General features: G+C 42.0%; 1 protein-coding gene across 1 annotated transcript in view; it reads left to right on the forward strand.

Annotated features, from left to right (window-relative positions):
• Nucleotides 1-473: 473 nt before the first annotated feature.
• Nucleotides 474-19474, forward strand: part of cdh4 (cadherin 4, type 1, R-cadherin (retinal)) — a gene marked incomplete at its 3' end in the record, with an annotated part of 190531 nt that continues 171530 nt past the window's right edge. The window contains exons 1-2 of the mRNA XM_080025452.1: nt 474-530; nt 1774-1885. Coding sequence (XP_079881578.1) covers nt 477-530; nt 1774-1885 — 166 coding nt within the window. The 5' untranslated portion in view covers nt 474-476. The remainder of the gene's footprint in view (nt 531-1773; nt 1886-19474) is intronic.

Genomic DNA, 19474 nt, shown 5'->3' on the forward strand with positions numbered 1-19474 from the left:
ATGGACACATATGAAAAGAAGACTCGGATGGTTGACCCGCCTTTTTTTTTTTAGCTCCATCATGTGAAGTTGAAATATGAATCTAAATAGCCTGGAAAAATGCATTTACTTTTCCTTATATATCCCCTGAAGAGTACAGGGGCAGCATCATCATCACAGGGAGTCTTTTTGAAGCGCATTTGCACACACACACCCGCTCTATGCCAGAGATCCACCGTGCGGTATAGAAGGGGAGGGGAGGGGTTGTAGTGACACGGTTATCCAATGGGAGCCGGCTTTCTCTGGACTGGAGCGCAGCATCTCTCTCTCTCTCAGCGGCACTTTTGCGCCAGACAAGTAGTAGGGACGGTCTCTCACACAGCATCCGAGGGAGAACAAGAAACAGGGCTGCGGGAATTACTGAGGTGTATTTGGCGAGAGAAAACTCATCTTTTTCCCCCACCTTTTTTTCTCTCCTAACACGCGGGTTCGCAAAGATGAACGTTGGCTACGTCGTCCTGGCGTGCACCTTACTTGTGGGTGCATCCTCGGTAAGATGAGTTATTTTTTTCTACATGTGTTCTGTTCTGTTCTCGGCTGAGTGCTGTAGAAAGTGCTGCACTGCTGCTGTAGTGGTGCTTACTTGGCTCACTTTCCCCGCCAGCAGCGTTCAGCCATAGCAGCCAGCCAACATGATGTGTGGTGTATAGCCTAATCGAGCTGAATACCGGCGACGTTTAAGGTCAAGCATATTTTTGTTCCAAGCCAAGTGTGGTGTATAAAAAAGTCACTGGCAACTCTGTCCGTTAGCCTCACCATCCTCATCCCTATCCTCTCGCCCAAATGAACTGCAGTGCATTATTGCAGAGGACAGCGGTTTTCTGGAGGGGCTTTTTCGTTCTGTTGGCTGCGATCAACTTCGTTTACGCACTACAATTGCCCCTTTTCTAGAATGGTTGGAATAATCTTAAAAGTGCTTATTTAAAATGGATGTTTTGTGAATAGCTTGCTTTATTTTCAAACTTGGTCAAATAACGTTCTAAAAATAGAACTATAAGGTTTGCCAAATATATGCAGCGGTAGTTTCTTGAGCTCTGTTGATTTGCAGTCATGAAAATGAATGTGGAGTTGACTTTATAATGTAACAGAGAGCAATATATTCCCTGTCTGAAGAAATAAATTAAAGTGATGAATGAGGTGTATTGCTGCAAGTGCATCCTCTGCAGAATGAAATGCCGGCTGAAAGTATAGCCTACTATATGTGTCTGACACTATGCTATATATCAGTGTAAAACAGGATAATTTAATACATTTTACCTTTTCTCTGGTTTCACTCTCTCCCCTCTTTACTGTCACACTCCAGTCTGCATGCAGTATGTTGAGCTTGGACATTTCCTACAAGCCACAGATAATATCTTTATAATGGTTATGCCATTATGACTTATGACTGTCATTTTTTCAAATTTTATTCAACATATGATGATCATGGAGATAACATATGTAACAGTCATTATAATGATGATGATAATTACTGTCATCATCATGCAGATAATTGATTCAGTCTTTGTTCATCTCCCTCATGAGACTTTCCACTGCAGTGAATCAAAGCAGGTGTGTTAAGCCCCCAGATGTGGATTACCACACTGTGACGGTCTGAGTGAGTGCAGCATGTTGTATTGTGAAGCAGACCGTACTTACTGTTAGAGATTGCAAGGTTCAAAAGCGGTCTGAAAAGCCTGTGCCCGCAAGTCAATTTGCCGATGGTTAACAGGCCGTCTTGTTTTCATTCCTCAGGGGAGTAGGGCAGGCCAGCCCCTCAAACCCCCATGCAGACCGGGCTTCTCCCACAACTTCTACACAGTGATTGTCTCCAGAGACGTACTGCACGGCCAGAGCATTCTCAAAGGTAAGGTTGTGCCGCTGCTGGCTCTCATTCATTGACTGGAGATATTTTTCTCCTCTCCGTGCAGACATGTTCCCCAACCTTATAGTGTGATTGAGGGAGATTGAGTGTGCAAGTGTGTGTGTGTTAGTGTGAGTGTGGGGGCATATATTATTGCCCATGGCTCTCCATCACTCCTAAAGAAGGTCAGAAGACACCTTGGTTGTGGCTGTGCAACATAAGCATGTATCCAAGCAGAAAAATCTCATGGTGATGCTGCAGCTCAGGCTGAAAGAAAATCTTACTGATATGATTACAATCTGCAGGTGTGTAAAATGCATTCTGTTGAGTTGTCATTTGATGCAGCGCATTTCATTGATGAATGAACACCAAAATTACACTGATTGCAGTAAAAAAAAAAAAAAACATTTCTTCTTTTGCGGTTGACTGAGCAGGAGGCAGACTCATTTAAATGGCCTGTTGCCTGCTCTGCATGTTTACAGCTGGAAGCCCCACACTTGTTTTATTCCCACTGTTCATTGTAATACATTTTCCAGTTATTTTTATTATTTTCTGTTTTTCTGAGCAATTCAATTCTGTTTTCCTTCGCTCCATTTATTTTCAGAGCAGGCAGTGTACGGAATCTGCAGTGAGGTTATATCTCCTGCCATTTGAAATTATGCTGTAGTTTTCTCCACAATGCCTCTTCTACTTGCAGGTGAATTTTTGCCATAAAGTTGGAAAATATACCTCTAATTCACATCCCGAGGTCCCATTAGGGTATCTGATGCTGCTTCTGTAACACAGACCATGTTATATCTAAACCTTCAAACTACTTGAAAACATTGCCCCCAGGATGAGATTTTCATATCAACACTGTGGATTTCTGCTATAAAAGTCATGCGCATTGGTTTGGCATGTGGGCCCAATATTTAGGTCGTTACATACATCTTTATTTCCCTCCAGTAACTCAGAGTTGCTCACACGTATGGCCAACATTTTATTCAATAGGCTTAGCTGACACTTTGCTTTTATAGCCAAATATTTGTCCGTTGTTTCCCAGAAAATGTCATTTGCCAGGAGGCAATGGCATTCTCATTGTAAGAGCCATTTGAGCCTTTTACAGCGGCCAGGCAAAACAATTGAATTATTCTGGAGCTTATTTTGTTATTTAGGAGGCTGACAAGGACAGTGCAGCCGGTCAGTGGGGAGCCAGTTTGCCTGAAGGGGCTCGGAGCAGCTCAAGGTTTCTGCCTGTTTGGAAAAGGGCTGAGGCGTCCTCACTGACCCAAACAATGTTAACAGAAGCTGATGTGTCTAGACAGATAACGTATGTTGGTTCCAGCACACGTGTCTCGGGGGGGATGTGGCACACATGTCCATGGTGCACACACTGCATTAACTGCTGACACTTCAATTTCAAAATGCGGTTTGCAGCATAGCTGAACTGCATCAATTTGATATAAGCTTATGTGCTACATCAGCTCCGGTTCTGATCCCATATTACGTTTTTTGCTTCCAGTCTCTCGCTTACATTTTGTCTGCCTCTCTGGCTGTGTTTGTTCTTTGTAAAAATCAATCGGAGAGCCATGCTGTCCTCCCAACTGGCCACTTAAAGGGATGTGGGGCTGCGGCAAAGTCCTGGTGTGCGTGGGTATCATTTCTATACAGTGTGGGATACAGGAAGCTTTTAATGCTAAAGCCACACTATGTATAGAGGGATAACCTGAAACTGTCACTTTCCAAGGAAATTAATGTGCGAGGGATGGGATGAGGGGATTCTCCAGGGCTGGCTAGTGGGGTTTTGCTGGACCGCTGTGTACTGAGAATGTTGTCTCCCTGGAGAGATGGGCAGTGAGTGATGGGGGGAAGACTAAAGAGCCGTGGCCCAGCAGGTGCAGTGTGAACATGGCCCCTGTTTCCACTCGCCGAACAATGTGTGGGACCGCAGCTCTTTTCATGCCGGAGTTCTTTCTCTCTTCATTGCTTTATTGTTCTGTTTGTGTGTGTGGGTAGTTTAAAAAAAAGTGACTACATGATGTTGTGATGTCCAATTTGTTAACACCAATTTGACTTAATTGTGTGTGTTAGAAGACATAAGTTCCTTGTTGCGATAGCCTTTAAACACCTGGTTGCCACGTTAAGCATCTATGCAGCATTGTGCATGCCTACGGGAGCCACACTGGAATTTTATTACACTTTCCATTGCCGCTGAACAAGTATTTAAATGTTTAGATTTGATACCTCCAAACAGTGTTATGGAAAATCAGCACACTGCTCACATTGATCTGTATCTGAAAAGGCAGTGTAACTTTAAGATATTTATGGGAGATTTGTGAGCTTTTAGATAGAGAGATAACAAGAACAGAACCGTTCCATATAGCCAAACGTGTACTGGGGATATTGCAGTTCATGGTTGAGTGCTTTAAACCCCTGGCCTATAAGGGCAACCCAATATTGAATTCTATCTGCATTGCAACATAAAAACACCAAAACACTGATAACATAGTTAAAAAAAATGCATTTTTACATGGTTTTGAGGCTAACAAGCTGAGAATTTCCCCAACTCTCAGAGGATAATGCAATTTTTCTTCACCTATTTGGCTTGTGGCCTTTCGTAGCCCCATAAACTGTCCACTCAGCAGTTCAGAGAGTAATGTTCCCTTCTTGGATAGTTTAATTGTTAAATAGATTTATGGAGTCCTGAGGACTCCATAAATCTTTTTATTTTTTACTACATTCTGTGACCGTAAAAATGTATATTGTGACCTGTTTAGGGTCCTGACCCCCGTCTTGGGAACCAGTGCTCTCACCTACCAAACAAATAACATGTTTTTCTATGGACACTGACAACATGGAAATCAATGTCTCTGCCTCGAGGAAGAAAAACATTCAAATTCCCAAAAGAATAAATACATAAATTGCATTGCATTGGTGTGGTGCTTTAACCTTGCTTCTTTTCCATTGGGAGACCCCGGTAGGTAAAAAGTTAAGTGTCTGGTTTAAGGCTTGAAAGGTCATTTTTGAATTGTAATGCGTCATTCACTGGCCCTCCTGCGCTTCTGCTCTGGCTTTATTGGTTAAAAAGTATGTTCGGGCTTTTGTGGTTGACCATAATAGACCTTTGTTTAACTAACTCCAAAATCTTAGCGCTGCTGCAGTTGTGCTGATTAAATCATGGCATGCTCCCGTGGACATGTTTGTACAGAGCGCTGGGTCAGGATTGGAGGGGTGAGGCTGTGGCACACCGGCGAGCAGACAGCCAGGGCCTTGAGTCGCGGTCCGTGCACATTCCCCACTGCGGACGGATAAGCCGCGAAAAGAAAAATATTCCAGTGATCGCACATCGCAGTGTCAACCATCACCTCGCTCCAAGAGCCAGAACAGACATTTAAGAACACCGTTCGGTCAGGGGAATGTGGCCCTCAGCACAAAAGACATTGATTTGATATATGTACTGTAGTTCAGAAAGGGTGGTGGGTGTGCGTGTCTTTAAGTCACTGTCAAAGCATATTTGAAAAGACAGCAGTGATGACTTTCACCCCTGTGCCCCTGGCCTCTCCCGAAAGACAGTGAACAACATGCTCCGTTTGATTTAGTCACATGTCCATATTCATAGTTTGCATTAGGAAAAGGGAAATGACTGATGGATATATTGGATTGTGGGAACCTTTGTTTTGTTATTTTGTTGAAAAATCTATTCCATCAATTTGTCAATGGAGGGTTTTAGAAATTCAGCGGAGGACCACTTTGGCCACTGATACACACAGGAGATGTGTGTATTCCTTTTAATCAAGCATACAATACATCTTTTCATAAAACTTATTACTACTAAAAAAATAAATAATACCTGCAGCACCTTGAGTCCACAGTGCCCTTTCAAAGGGAGTGGGCATATTTTCATTTTTATTTTCTCCGTTCCTGTGTTGTCTGTTGAATTACAGGAGATGAACTTGGTCTATGAAAAAGTAATCTACAATTGGATTTTTCCTTGCCTCTTTCCTCCCAGGGCTTCAGATTTAAAATGGGGTCCTTTTATTGCAGTTATTTTATATTTCTGCTGCAATACATGCACCGGACAAACATTGCACACACTGTACTTTAATCTCAACGATTAATTTAAGGAGGATCATGCCTTCATCAGTTATACGCTTTTAGCATGTATTTCCTTTTGTTTAATTCCATCTCGCAAAAAAAGCTACACAACCCGAAAATGACTTGTAACATGACCCCAATTAGACTGGAGCAGGAGAACCTGGCGTGGAGCCATATCTGCTTTGGAACAGCCAGCTTGGCGTTCCCTGTACTGTGGAGAACTTCTGACTCCTAACCTTCTATCCAAAGTGACAGGGCTTTCATAAGTACGTCCAACCCAAGAAGTGAGGGGGTGGAGGGAGGAGGGGAGGGTTCGATAAGCGGCATGCCATTTTCCCTCTGACTCACCAACGTCTCTCTTGTCCTCCGGAGAGTCTTTCATCTCTGCAGCCAAAGACCCGGATTCTGCGGCGAGCTGATACACAGTTGCAGAAGATGAGCCACATAATTTCTCTTTATCTCACTCGCCTTCTTACCCAGACCCAAGCTATACACTCCTATATCCCTCACGCTGCCTCCCTACAACATGACATACATGCTGAGCCAATTCCATCAGGCAAGCCACCCAAGATATAGTACCTGCCACAGCACAATGCTTTTCATCCTGTTTTTGTAGTCGTTTCCTCTGTGTTGGTAGTGGATAAAAAAGGGGCTTTCATAGATGGGAAACAGGCTGTCAGCAAAAATACTATTGCCCCCTTTTTCAGGGCTTCCATGTGAATTGTATTAGTTCTTGTAAGTACAAACGATCTCTCGGTGTGTACTGGTATTGGCTTGAGTCTGATGGTTGGTCGTCGGGTCAAGCCATGGTGTCCTATGGAGTTTCATTACAACACAGATAGTTTCATTGCTTTCCCATCTGATGCCCACTGAGACACAGGCATGATTCATCTGGACCACCTTGCATTTAGACAGGGACAAACTGTCAGAGATCAACCCAACGCCAGAGACATTCTGCTGCGTTTTAGAAGGGCTGCATGTGCACGGTCTCAGTTTGTACTCTAGTGGGTGAGAGTATGCAGTATAGATGTACATTTCCTGACGAAATAGAGGATTAGTTAATTGTGCCCCTAAAAATTCTTACCTTCAAACGGTGCTAACCACACTATTATCAGACCTCAAGATTGCATCTGCAAAAGCTGGTGGCTGTGGGTTAAATATGGAGTGATTATGAGCTGGGCAAAAAATAAAGAAACTAGGCACTTTTGATGGTGTTGGCTTAAAGAGAGAGTCCTTGGCGAGGGATTAACGGATAAGAGAGAGACTGTGTTAGACGAGGAAGTAGAGATTTAGGACTGTATATCTGGAGTTGAAAGAAGGGCAAATTTAGAAAGAGAGGAAGTTTAAAGGGGTGATTCCTCTTTCTTGGAAACCGTCTCCAAATTACAATGTTCACCCTCCTGAAAGAGGCCTCTCTTTAATTGTACTATTAAAGAAAAATTGCAAGAAGCCGGCTTTCAAAGAAAGGAATGTATACCATTGACGACCTTGTATTCTGTGAATACTATTTGCATTTGTTACCCCCTCCTTACAATCAATGTGTATTAGCGCTTTGCATCTCAGTGCACTTTTAACGATCGTTGGCCTTGATTTAGAGTCTAAATCAAGGCCAGCGACCGTTGGCCTTGATTTTAGACTGTATTGGCTTTTAGGTTGCGGTGCAGAAATTAACAATTTTCCCACTAGGGGACCTCTGTTTCACCTTTTAGCTGGAAGCATAACCCAGAATCTTCCAGTTCATTACAACAGTCCCCCCTCCTCCTCTGGGGCTGCAGGATTTACATGCATCTGAATACAAATCAGGTCTTCTTCAGTGTTGCAGTGGTGTTCCTACAATGATTCACTTGCATGTTATCCTGCTTGTATGTATTGTCACGACAATGGAGACTACAACGTATTAAGGTGGATTATTGGATGGATCATTATTATTTTAATTCATAGAAAGTAAAGATATAGGGCTTTGACTATAGTAACCATTTGAAAGCAACTGAAGAGAAGAGAGTAAAAGCTCCCTGCATTCTCGCCTATATTGGAAAAAATTATGTGGAAAAGCTCCGTAGGAACACATTTTTCCATTTCCGTTATCATCTGTCTGAAATTGTGGCTTTTCAAAGCTGTGATTGGATTTGAGTAAAGGCAAGTATTCTTCTGCCACGACATAAAAAAGGTTGGTGAAATAAAAAGCATATATTCACATATACTGTACAGAACATATTTTCTTTTTGATGTTGTTCGTCTAGCTAGTTGACCTCCATCCAGCCCAGTCTGATTGTGAACAGTCCAATGTGCCATTTCTGGCCATGTTAAAATCTCTCTGGAGTGGATTCTCTATCATCTCCGCCATGTTGGAGAGGGTTCAGAAGCAAGGACGCCTTCTTAGTCAAGATTACGGGCAGAGGGGCTGAGTTGAAAACTGATAAAAGTCAGTACATTTCTTTAGTAATTACTAAAAAGTAAATTTGTTCCGTTCCTTACTTTACATGTTGTTATCCAGCCAAGCTCCGTCAAATGTGCCTTTTTAAAGACTCCAAGTCCTCCACATCCAGATGTCTCATGATCTGTATTTAACATGAGTAGAAAATAGACAGAGGGATTTAGTGAGCATTCAGCAGCTAGCTCAACCTGGGCGAGTGAACGCAGCTCTTCTGAATCCCTTCCTCATAGTAAAGCTGCGGGGTTAACACACAAACCCAGTGTAACAAAACTAGGTGATTCCTCAATGTAGGCTTACCTGTGGCTAATGTTAGCCAGAAAAGAAGACAGCATGTTGAAAAGACAACTTTGCAATTACCTGATGCCTGTACGTCCTTTTTAATCCCCCTTGCCAGGCCAACACAAACCAGTCTAAACAAAGTCAGAGGCTATCGAAACCTCTGTTGTGACAGTGAACAAACCCACTCGCAAATTTCCAAAGTCACACATCGTCACTGGAATGAGTAACTATAATTACAGAACTCTCAACTGTAATCACTCATACTACTCGTTTCTAGCATGACTGTGTCACTTAGTATTGGATTACTGCCCAACACTGAAGGTCACATTGGAAGGCGTTGAAGCATCACCATTTTCCAACTGGTTTCTGGTTCACTTGTGAAGCGCGTCATGACATTTCAACAGACTCCCAGCGTGTCAGACACAAATGTATATTTTAACAGGATAGCTTTGCGTTTGAACCAGACTTGAAACCAAATGATGTTCTTTTGCATCCATCGTGTGCATATTTTACAATGTGTGTTAACTGAGTGGTGAGCGAGGAGAATCTCCACATATACTCCAGCTGCCTCCTTGTGTTCTGTCCCCCACCCCCTCTTCAGTGTCAGTGGCTCAGAGGGACGTATAGCTTCTTACTTTATTGATGAATTACAGCCAAGCAGTTTGACCTTGTGTTGCCACTTGACCTCCACATGTTCTCCAACACTCATATCCTCCAGTCTACAGCACTGCATGAGATGAAAAAAAAAAACACAGGGCCAATCAAAATGATTTACGTTGGGCTTGACTCAACACATAGATCCTTCTAAGCTGCTGCTAAATGTATCTCCAGAGGGCTGCCTCTGCATTGTACTCTACAGCCATGTTCTGAAGCCACAGGGCTTTGGCTATTCTGTCCCTTTAATTAAAAAGACTACACTGTCAAGATGCCTTTGTTCTGCAAACTCTTATATCAAAACAGCTCCCTCACCAGAGAGAGACTTTGCTGTACTTTGTCCTTTGGATTTATACGGCCTTGAATCTATGTTTGATCAGTTCGCTCTGCCCGCTGTTGTTTTTTTCTTTCTTTGACCATATTCAAAGCATAAACACTGTTTTATTTATTAATATATAAACACAGTACATTTTGTGCAGGGTGTGTATTTGTGTGTTTGTGTGTGAATACATGTGTTTGTAGTAGGCAGCGCTCCATCCAGAGGGTGATTATCTTTAAATGGAGAAATTAAAGGATTACAAACCAGCCCAGTAATCCAGCTGTCAATCTAACAGCTCATTAGTAAGCAAAGGAGTGGGATGTGGGAGAGAGAGAGATGTATACACTTCACAGAGAGAGAGAGAGAGAGAGAGAGAGGAAGGGGAGAGAGAGAGCGAGAGAGAGAGAGAAGGGGGGAGAGAGAGAGAGAGGAGGGGGGAGAGAGAGGGAGAGGGGCATACTGGTAAGTACAGTATAATGGTAAAGATGTAAACTTGTCAATCAAACAGAAAGGAAGGTTTTATTTTGTATTCCCAAAAATAATTACCAACTTTCATTACTGAAATGGGGCTGTTAATTTACCTTAGCAGCGAAGATTTAGTGAGACTTAACTGTAAAATTCTAATGATCCACATAAATAAATTATAAAGAATAAGATGTATTAAATTGCAATCTTTGTCAGGCTATACTCAGCTGATCCATGTTCAGGATTTCACATTGTTAATGTATCTGTTTATTAGTACAAATTCATAGGCCAAGTGCCACCAATTTATTTGAAGCTTGTTTCGCTGTAGCTGCTATTCACCATTTTAAATAACAAATGAATGAGTGGAAACACAATAACGTAAACAGGGACATATAAACTGTGTTTGTGTGCACTGCAGATTAGCCTTGGAGTTGAAAGATATACAGCCTCTGTGCCATATTTCACCAAGCTCTGAGGCGCATAAAAAGAAACAGCTTGGGAAACCATCGCGCCATGAAAGAAAATAGAAACACAAATCCAGGCTCCATCATGGCAAAAACGGTGGAAATTGCATCTCCTACGACGGTGGAGCTTTTTGGATTTAATAATATCAATTTGCTGTCTATTTTGATCTATAAAAAGTGGGCTGTGCGCAGGCTTACTGTCCATGCACAGTAAGTTGTGGATGCCCACTGCTGGGAAATATTTTTTATACAGCGCATTTTATCTCATTAAATTTGAAACTCACAATTCTTAGGTTCTTTGTTTATTTGAATTATTGTACTTTGAAGGTGCCTTTGTTTGAGCTTGAATCTATTTTATTCCATGAACTGTTTCAAGTTAGATCTAAAAAAAAGCCATTGCTTTCAATCTTGTCATGTTCTAGAGAAGGTTTCAGAGTGTATATACTGTATGTGCTGTATTTGTAGCACATGTTACGTCTTGGGCAATGGCTGACTGACTTGTTTTGTCATAGAAAAAAACCCTTGTTACTACGGCAGACGGAACTCAGTCTCATACTTTCTACAGACTGTTCCAAAGAGCTTATTTTGGCTGCTATTCAGATGGCTGATTTGGAAATCACAATACGGAGCCATGCTCGGTCCTGTTGTGATGCAGATTTGTCTGTGGGAGGCCGACCAATCTGCAAATATGCTCTGACCAGAATAAATAGAAGATATTCTGCCTTAGAATTGTAATACTATTCAGTATATTCTCTTTTACTGTTCCAAACTTCACCAGCTCTGATGTCTGTAAAGAATCTTTTTATGTTTTTATTGCTTATTTTGCTTTCTTTCCAGGAACGCATTATCACAGTTGTCTGTCTCTCTCTGTTTTTATCTCTCAAAACTTAAGGCTCATCATGCCCTCACTGACTCCCTCATGAATGTATTAACTGAAAAAGTAAGACACCAAGAAAAGCAAGATGTACGTGTTTGATTTATATTTAGAGCTTCACCCTTAATAGAGCAGGTCACATACTCAACTTGTATCCAACACACAGTGACACACACCTTAACACTTACTGTAGAGGTTAATTCATTGTGGCAGAGGCCCCTGTAGGTATCTGCACAAATGTTAAATGTGTTAAATTATACTATTACCTCTACATGGGTTTCTTCCTTCTGCATTATAAGAAACCACCTGGAGACATGTGTATTTCCGATCCCTCCACGAGAACATGGACACAATTGAACTGCCAGAGAAAAGAAAAAGAAGAAAAAGATTAAATTTTAGATCTCACTGTGCCTTTTGTGCTGCTTTCTCACTTGTTTTACGACATTTTTGTGCATGATGTAGATGGAGGCGCACTGCAAATACCCACACGAAGATTATAGCCATAGGCTAGCAATAGAAATCCACATAAACATCATTACAATGCCAAAGATGTTCCAGTTACACACACATACAAACGTGTCTTTTGTTGTCTCTCTGCATAACAATATGGAGTTTCTATCTCCAAATATGCTAATGCCGGACGTTTGGCATTCTAGTCTTTATATAGCGAGAGGCTGGTAATTCATGAAAGTACAGAGGGAAATCTGGGGTTGAGAACCCACTTTTTGTATTGAAATAGAGGAGCAAATCAATAGAGCGCTCCTTTTCGCTGGCAACTTGCATCGCAGACACACGCTGCTAGCAATCGATCAGAGCTTCATAAGAATCACAGTTTTCCTCTGCCGCTCCACTCTGTCTCACTGTGTGCCCCACTCCCCCCCCCCTCCCCTCTCTCTCTCTCTCTTGTCTGTTCTCCCTCTGTAGCTCGTCTAGCTTTTCAGATAAAAATAATAGCGCTGAGAACCAACAGAGAAGAAAGGCGTAGGGGAGGAGGAGGGGTGGTGGTGCACCACAACCCAGCAGTAAGACAATGAGAGACAGTCTTACTATAACTGGCCTCTGGGAATAGAAGCTTTCTAATGGCCATAAACAGCGATTTAGCCTGAGTGAAAAAAATTGAAAAAAAGATGCAGCCATCATCATGATTACTGACGCCACATGGCTGTGGCTAAGTGAATGATGGCTGTAACACCTATTTAAATAATGCTTCAAATGTACAGCTGTTTGTAGACCATTATATCATCTAGGCTTTTTCTACGGGATGAGATGCAACAGATGAATGAACACCACCAGTGCTGTAGTTTGGTGCTCTTTTATTGCTTTGTCCCCTTGTTTGTTAAAAGAAGAAATGTTTTTACCATGGAATTTGCATACAATGGCTCATGTTGATTTTGCAGCCTACAGGTGACGGCAGGCTGAAAACACCCGGTAGTCTTTTTATAATCTGCCTTTCTGCGTTCTAACCAGAGGACATGGAAGAGCTTTGAACGTCTCTTTAAAAGTATCATTACTAAGCCCGAGAGTAAAACATCCTGGTTATGTAAGCTCTGCTCTCCCTGCGGGGACGGAGGCCTACTGTGCATAACTCACCTGTCATGAATAAACATCCACCGTCCCTCCTTTACCATATCTTCTGGATTTCCTGATTTCAGTGTGGTGATTCACCGCTCCATTTTTATCTCTTTGTTATGCTCATCCCAAGATTATATTAAACTATTGAGAAAAAACCACGCAATGCTTTGACCACAGAGATGTGTCCTGCCTGTTATTTTTAACGGGTAGCTTTGCATGCCTGGGTCAGGTTCAGGGCCTGCAGAGCTCATTACCGTAGAGCTAGGGTGGATATTGGCAACAATACAATAGCCTTCTTCCACCTTCGGGCCCTGCAGCGTGTTTGATGAAAAGCGAAGGAGGAGTTGGAAGAAGGCCCTGAACATCAGTGCAGTCATGTGTTGTTCAACATAGTAAGGTTTACACAAAATAGTATATAATTGACTTCAAATGAAGTGCAGTTACGAATGCATTAAACATGTACTTGACATCAGGATGTTTGCTGTGCACAGAGTTCATTTGCACAATGTAGCACTATCTGAGATGTTCAACGTAAGATCAAACGATATGTTGATGCCATCAAAGAAATACAATACAAGTTTCTTTAAGTGATATACCAGAGCACCATAAGGTCGGTGTAAAAGAAACAAATGAGGTTATTACATTGAAGATGTAATGGCTGATTGAACTAAATTGGAATACTGAATATAATGCAGTCTTGTTCTCTGGTGGATGTTTTAAAATAAGGGAATTGCTGAAGGCATGTTTAGTCCCTTTTATAGTGCTAATCTTAGGTAATCACAATGTACATGCAGCCATGGCACTGTTGATTTTGTGCACTTGCTCTAGTGGTTTGGTTTTGTGAGCATTACATTGAGTCATTGTGTTGTACGATGGTGAGCTGCCGTCCCCCTGTTGAATGCCTCTGTACGCTGGTTTTTGGGATTGAGTCCTGCATCTCGGCTGATAAAGCCACTGGTCAAAACACTTGAATATGTATTGTCTAGTGAACTGACCGGCAAAATGTTTATCTCAATGGCAAAGTGCAAGCTGCTATTTTAATACAAATTGTAGCCAAAAGAAACGGCAGGCTTAAAGGTTGAGCCAATTACATTATTGTTACAGCAACATTTTATGGACCTACTTTATTTATATGAGTTGTGGAGTTAGTGCAGTTTGTCAAAGGCAGCTTGGTTTCAGCACATTCTTCAGCCCATGTGGACTCACTACCAACCAGATGTACAGTGCACATGCAAAGAGCACTGCACAGTTATTTCACTCTGAAATCACTGTATGTGTCTCAGTACTTGCACTTATACCCTAGTGAATTTTTCATTCAAATTGAAGCAAATCTGCCAGAATGTAAGCTGTTCCCTGCAAGTACTTGAAGATGCTTTCTTTCCACAGCATTCTCTTAATCATCAACCCCACTCCATTCATTCACATATTTAATACATGCAGAAGCCAAAGCCACTTGTCACAGCATTGTTTACTATATCCAAAAATAATTAGGATCATTACGGACCTGTAACAATTAAATAATTTTACAAATAACATTTATTATAATAAATATATTATAATTTTGGATGTGTCTAAATAATTCCTTCATAAGTGATTGTACAGTTGTAAACCAGACAGGGTGACCATTTACAAAACACACATACACAACACACATACACAACACACACACACACACATACACACACACACACACACACACACACACACACACACACACACACACACACACACACACACACACACACACACACACACACCATAGATGACATAGAGAGAGAGAGAGAGAAGATCATTTCATTTGCTGGTGTAATTCTATCAAGCAAAGACATCATCAGGATAGGTCACACATGGATCACTGGCCTTAAGCCTCCTCTTCTCTCCCTCAGTTTTTATTGTCTTCCTTTCCCTCCCTTGGAAGACTTTTGGATCAAATTTTGCTGTCTGGTCTGTGCCTGCGTGTGTCGCCATCTTTTCACCAGCCTCAGTATATCCACCAGCCCCAAGCTCTGTGTGAACTTCTCTTCACACTCCGCAGATTGTATCTCTTGTTCTGGGGAGAAATGGAGCAAACAAGGGATAAGATGTTGACAGTGTATGTCCTCTCTCACTCTTTTATAGGACATGTCTTACATGGTATGAATATATATGTATTTCTGTGAGTGTCTGTTTGGATACTTGTGTTCACTCGCGTTACTTGAGCTTCTCCCCATTTTTCTATAATCTTACCGCACACCATCACAAGTCAGAAAAGCAGGGCCCTTTCAGGCTGCATTTCTAAATAGTCTCAAGGCTGGAGGCAAAGCAACATGAATTTCAATGAATTATTAAATAGGATTATTTATTTACTTCCTCCACACCCTGAACCACCTAACTGGCAAATCTACATAGCATTTTTCTTCGAACCTGTGGCACATTTTTTATGCATAATTTACTCTCACGGTTGAATATTTTCTATAAGATGTCGAGTTTAGTTTGTTCTCCGTGCACCTTTGGGAATCAGCCCATGTGGACACTAAATTGTGTAGCAAAGTCATTCCAGTGGTCTTGATTGTAGATTTCACTGTGCTTATCTTTATGGAGGGATTGATTTTGAAATGTCAATTAGCATAATTAGTTGTTTAGTGGCCCATCTTATGATGAGTGTGTTTTTTAGATTAATGACATTGTGTGATCGAGTGGTATTGTTCTGGTGGCGGTGGATGTGCCAAATGTACGTGTGTTTATGTGTGAGTTGGTTTGTGTGTGTGAGTTTGTGTGTGCGTCTGTGTGTGTTATTATGTGGGTTTGTGTGCGGTGTGCGGTGTGTCAGCCTATGTTGAGCTGTGGGAGAAAGAGATGAATAAGCGAGGGGAGGACTGGAGCGATGCCAGCCCGTGAGACTCCGACGCACTGCAGATGAGCCAAACCTCCATCCATTCACATGGAGCTTTACATGGACGACATGCTCCCACCGTCGGTGTGTCTGTCAGAGTTTGTCTGCTGCTGTTGTATACTGCAATTCTGTAGCACTTTCTTCCATTGAAACATTTTGTTCCATCTTAAAGGCACAATTAAAGTCAGAGATCCGGAGAATCCTTGTTGTAAAAATCAGTTTTTGCTTTACATACCAGTTTACAGAACCTAGGCTGTGTATTTACACTGGATTTTGAAGGAGATATTGGCTGATTTTGACAAACTGATTTAGACAACAAGCATTCTCCTGAATCACTGACCCCACTTTTAAATATCAAGTAATGTCATCTAAACATCATGAGCCAATAACCTTGGTTTTTATTATCAATTCTGAAAGAGAAAAGCTTTCCAATCTCATGGTAAACATCATTATGTATTTATGAAATCCTGCCTTGGGTCGTTAACATCAAACACATCAAAACACGACACCTTTAATACACGGCTAACAGCCCGTGTATAACCGGAGTGTGTGACCTATGCAAATATTACACAGATGAGATGTAAATCAAGGTAAATCAGATGACACCTCCAATGCTGCTGTCTAAAGTGACCTGTTTGTTGCAGAGTGACTGTGTGGTCGCAGAAATCAGCAGGACCAACAGTGCATTGACGGAGGATACAGCAGGAGGGCAGTTACAATACAGCAGGATCTCTTCATATGACTGCCAGGGATGCAGCATGTGCCTGATAACAACGCTGCAAGTGTTTTGTATCAGCACTGAATTGGTTAATAAATAGTCCCCCTCACGGCTAATAAATGCACATGAAGTGCAGTGTGTTATACTAGGCTTTCTCTGTAAGTATACTGCCAGTCAGGCACAGACAGCAGATTTACGATCGCTGAAGGAACTCGCCGCAGTTTTTACTGTGCGATAGAAACTGCTCATGCAGGCACATACACAGCTCGCACATGCATTTTTAAACACCGGAAGAGTAAACATCATTACGTAAACAGATTTCCTATGTGTTTATTATGTCTATGTATGTATTCACACACCGCTCGGGACAAAAATAATTGTTTGATGGAGATAGCAAATACATGCACACTAAACTAAGGATGCTCACACCAAGGAATTTTTTTAAATAGTCTTTCACCTGTCAAACTCTCGATCTGAAAGAAGAAAGGAACAGAAGGCAAACTTGCTGAAAAAAAGATATGCCGAATGCCAGGAAGAAACTGACAAAAGTCAAGCGCAAATTGCTTTCTTTTGGATGTGAACCAATGAAGCAAGTTTCAGAGGCAAAAAGTCAAAGATGCCCTCCCACACAGTGAAAGGCAAAGCAAACTTCCGTACAAGTGCAGCTGTAAGGCAACACATAGCAGCCACCATGACAAACAACTAAATCTGCTGCTTCTTTCATTATAATGAGAAGTTTTCTGCTTTTAAAGAGATCACATTTGTTTTATTATAAAGAAATACCTACACCTTATGATGATAGGTTCTCCCATTATTATGACAAAACATTTTAAAAGTAATATAGGGAAACTTCTCACACATCTATGTATAACAAGAAACATACACATAGTTCAGCCTAATATGAACACATTGTGACAATGCAAATCAATGATATCATTAAGTTTACCAAGGCGCTATGGTCAATAGTTAAGGAGGGAAAATACTGTTTAAGGAGCATGCTGCTGGGTGACTTTTTACATCACTGTTATAAATGACAAAATCATTCTCAGTTCAAAAAGGGATTTTTTTTTCCGACTGTGCTCTATGGATGCAGAATGTACTGTGCTTCACACCAGGCATTGTCCATCGGCTCCTGTGTTCTTTTATTAAGCTTTGACTAGATCTTGGTCTTCCCAGAATGTGAACTACATGAATGATTTTTCTTTATATGACACGCCAAGTTGACTTTTCATTAAAGTAAAAGTTTCTTATATACTGAGAAAAGTTTCCAGTTAAATAACTGGCCTAACAACAAGAACACCTTGAAGTAGAAGTTTGACCGACGCTTCTTGAACTTTCCCTATTCCCATGCACTGTGTTGAAGAACAGGCTTAATCTCTTCACTCAGCTGGTGCAAAGTATACCAACGGGGTGCCATGCATGCCATCATCTCCTCCACATGAAGTAAAAAGAATGGATCCGCTGGCAGTGGTTTTGATGTGTGAGCTTGGTGCTATATGTATATGATGGTGTTGAGCACCAGGTCTGGGGTCTCCCATGGGGGGAGGGGCTCACCTCCCAGCTATGTGTTCCTGAAAGTCTCTTTGAAGTGTTGGGGGAGATTAAGTGCTGACAGGGGTGGAATAATTCCATCCCCATGTTATGTTGAGGGGAAAGAGCTAGGCTGCGTTGTCATACGTAAAGTCTTGTAAATGCTGCTGAATCAAATTTAACCAAGCCCATCTAGGCGCTGCGGTGCTCAGGTTACATGGCCAAACATCAGAGAAAAAAGATATTATGCAGGGCGGCACTTTGCTGATGCGCTCTGACATAATAGAATAGAAAAAGGTACGAGGGAAGATGCAATAAATATCTCACAGACAGGGCCCCTTCCCTTTTCAACACATGGCCATGCGTTGACTATGCTGCATCTCCGTCCACAGCAGGGTCCACACAGAGGAGGGCTGCAGTGTTGACATGCTGTCGAGTAGAACCAGGGTGAGAAGCTGATCTGGGCTAACTCAGGCAGACAAACAGCGCTGTGCCTGCTGCTTCCTCCATGTCCGTGTCTGTTCACAAGGATTCTCTATGCATACATTTCCCCTCGCCCTATCTCCTCTATAGCGTCCCTCTTCTTCCTGCCTTTGTTTTTTGACATTTCTCCCCCTCCTTATTATTCACCCCCCTCTCTCTCTGAATGCTCCTTGGTGTGGTCTGGTGTCGAGCCTGTGTCGAAGCTTTTCTGTAATGCCTATTTTTATTAGTTTTACTGAATCAAGGCCACAAACAGCGAGCCGTGACAGGCCTCTCCATCATGCTCCGCCTAGTGATTGATCTCAGATGGGCTTCGAGAGACTAAGGACTTACAAAACAAACAGTGCGCACACACAAGATGTGTGTGAGAAAACGTCTCAAACACACACCAACATATTTTGGCCGGCGGTAGCTGACGTCAAGGTAAAAAGCTAAATGGTGAAAGTGAAATGAATTGAATTTCTGTCTTGCCTAAATGTTTAATTAAGACGAAGCCTTTTTCTAGCACGTTTTGCTCTGCTTTACATGTGAGCACTCACAGTAAAAGCCCCCTTTTATTCACACTTATTTAGATTAAGCTCCATCGGCCCATTAGCATGGATGCTGTGGTCCCCTTGGCAAGAGCTTTACTTCTGACTTCCAACTCAATCATTTATGCCGGCCGGTGCCAGGGTCCATGTCCAGCACAGAGAAGATGGCACATGGACAGGGGGGGAGGGTGGGCCAGCCTGCTCCTCAGATGGCCCCACTGCATATGTATAAATCAGTAGCGCAGTATAAACCACATACTGTGTGCTCTAGGACAGCATTAAGTGTTGAATTTGTCTACAGTTTTTGCAACTCTCAATCAGAAA

Source organism: Ammodytes marinus (genome assembly GCF_949987685.1).
Source record: "Ammodytes marinus genome assembly, chromosome: 4".
Taxonomy (NCBI): Eukaryota; Metazoa; Chordata; class Actinopteri; order Uranoscopiformes; family Ammodytidae; genus Ammodytes; species Ammodytes marinus.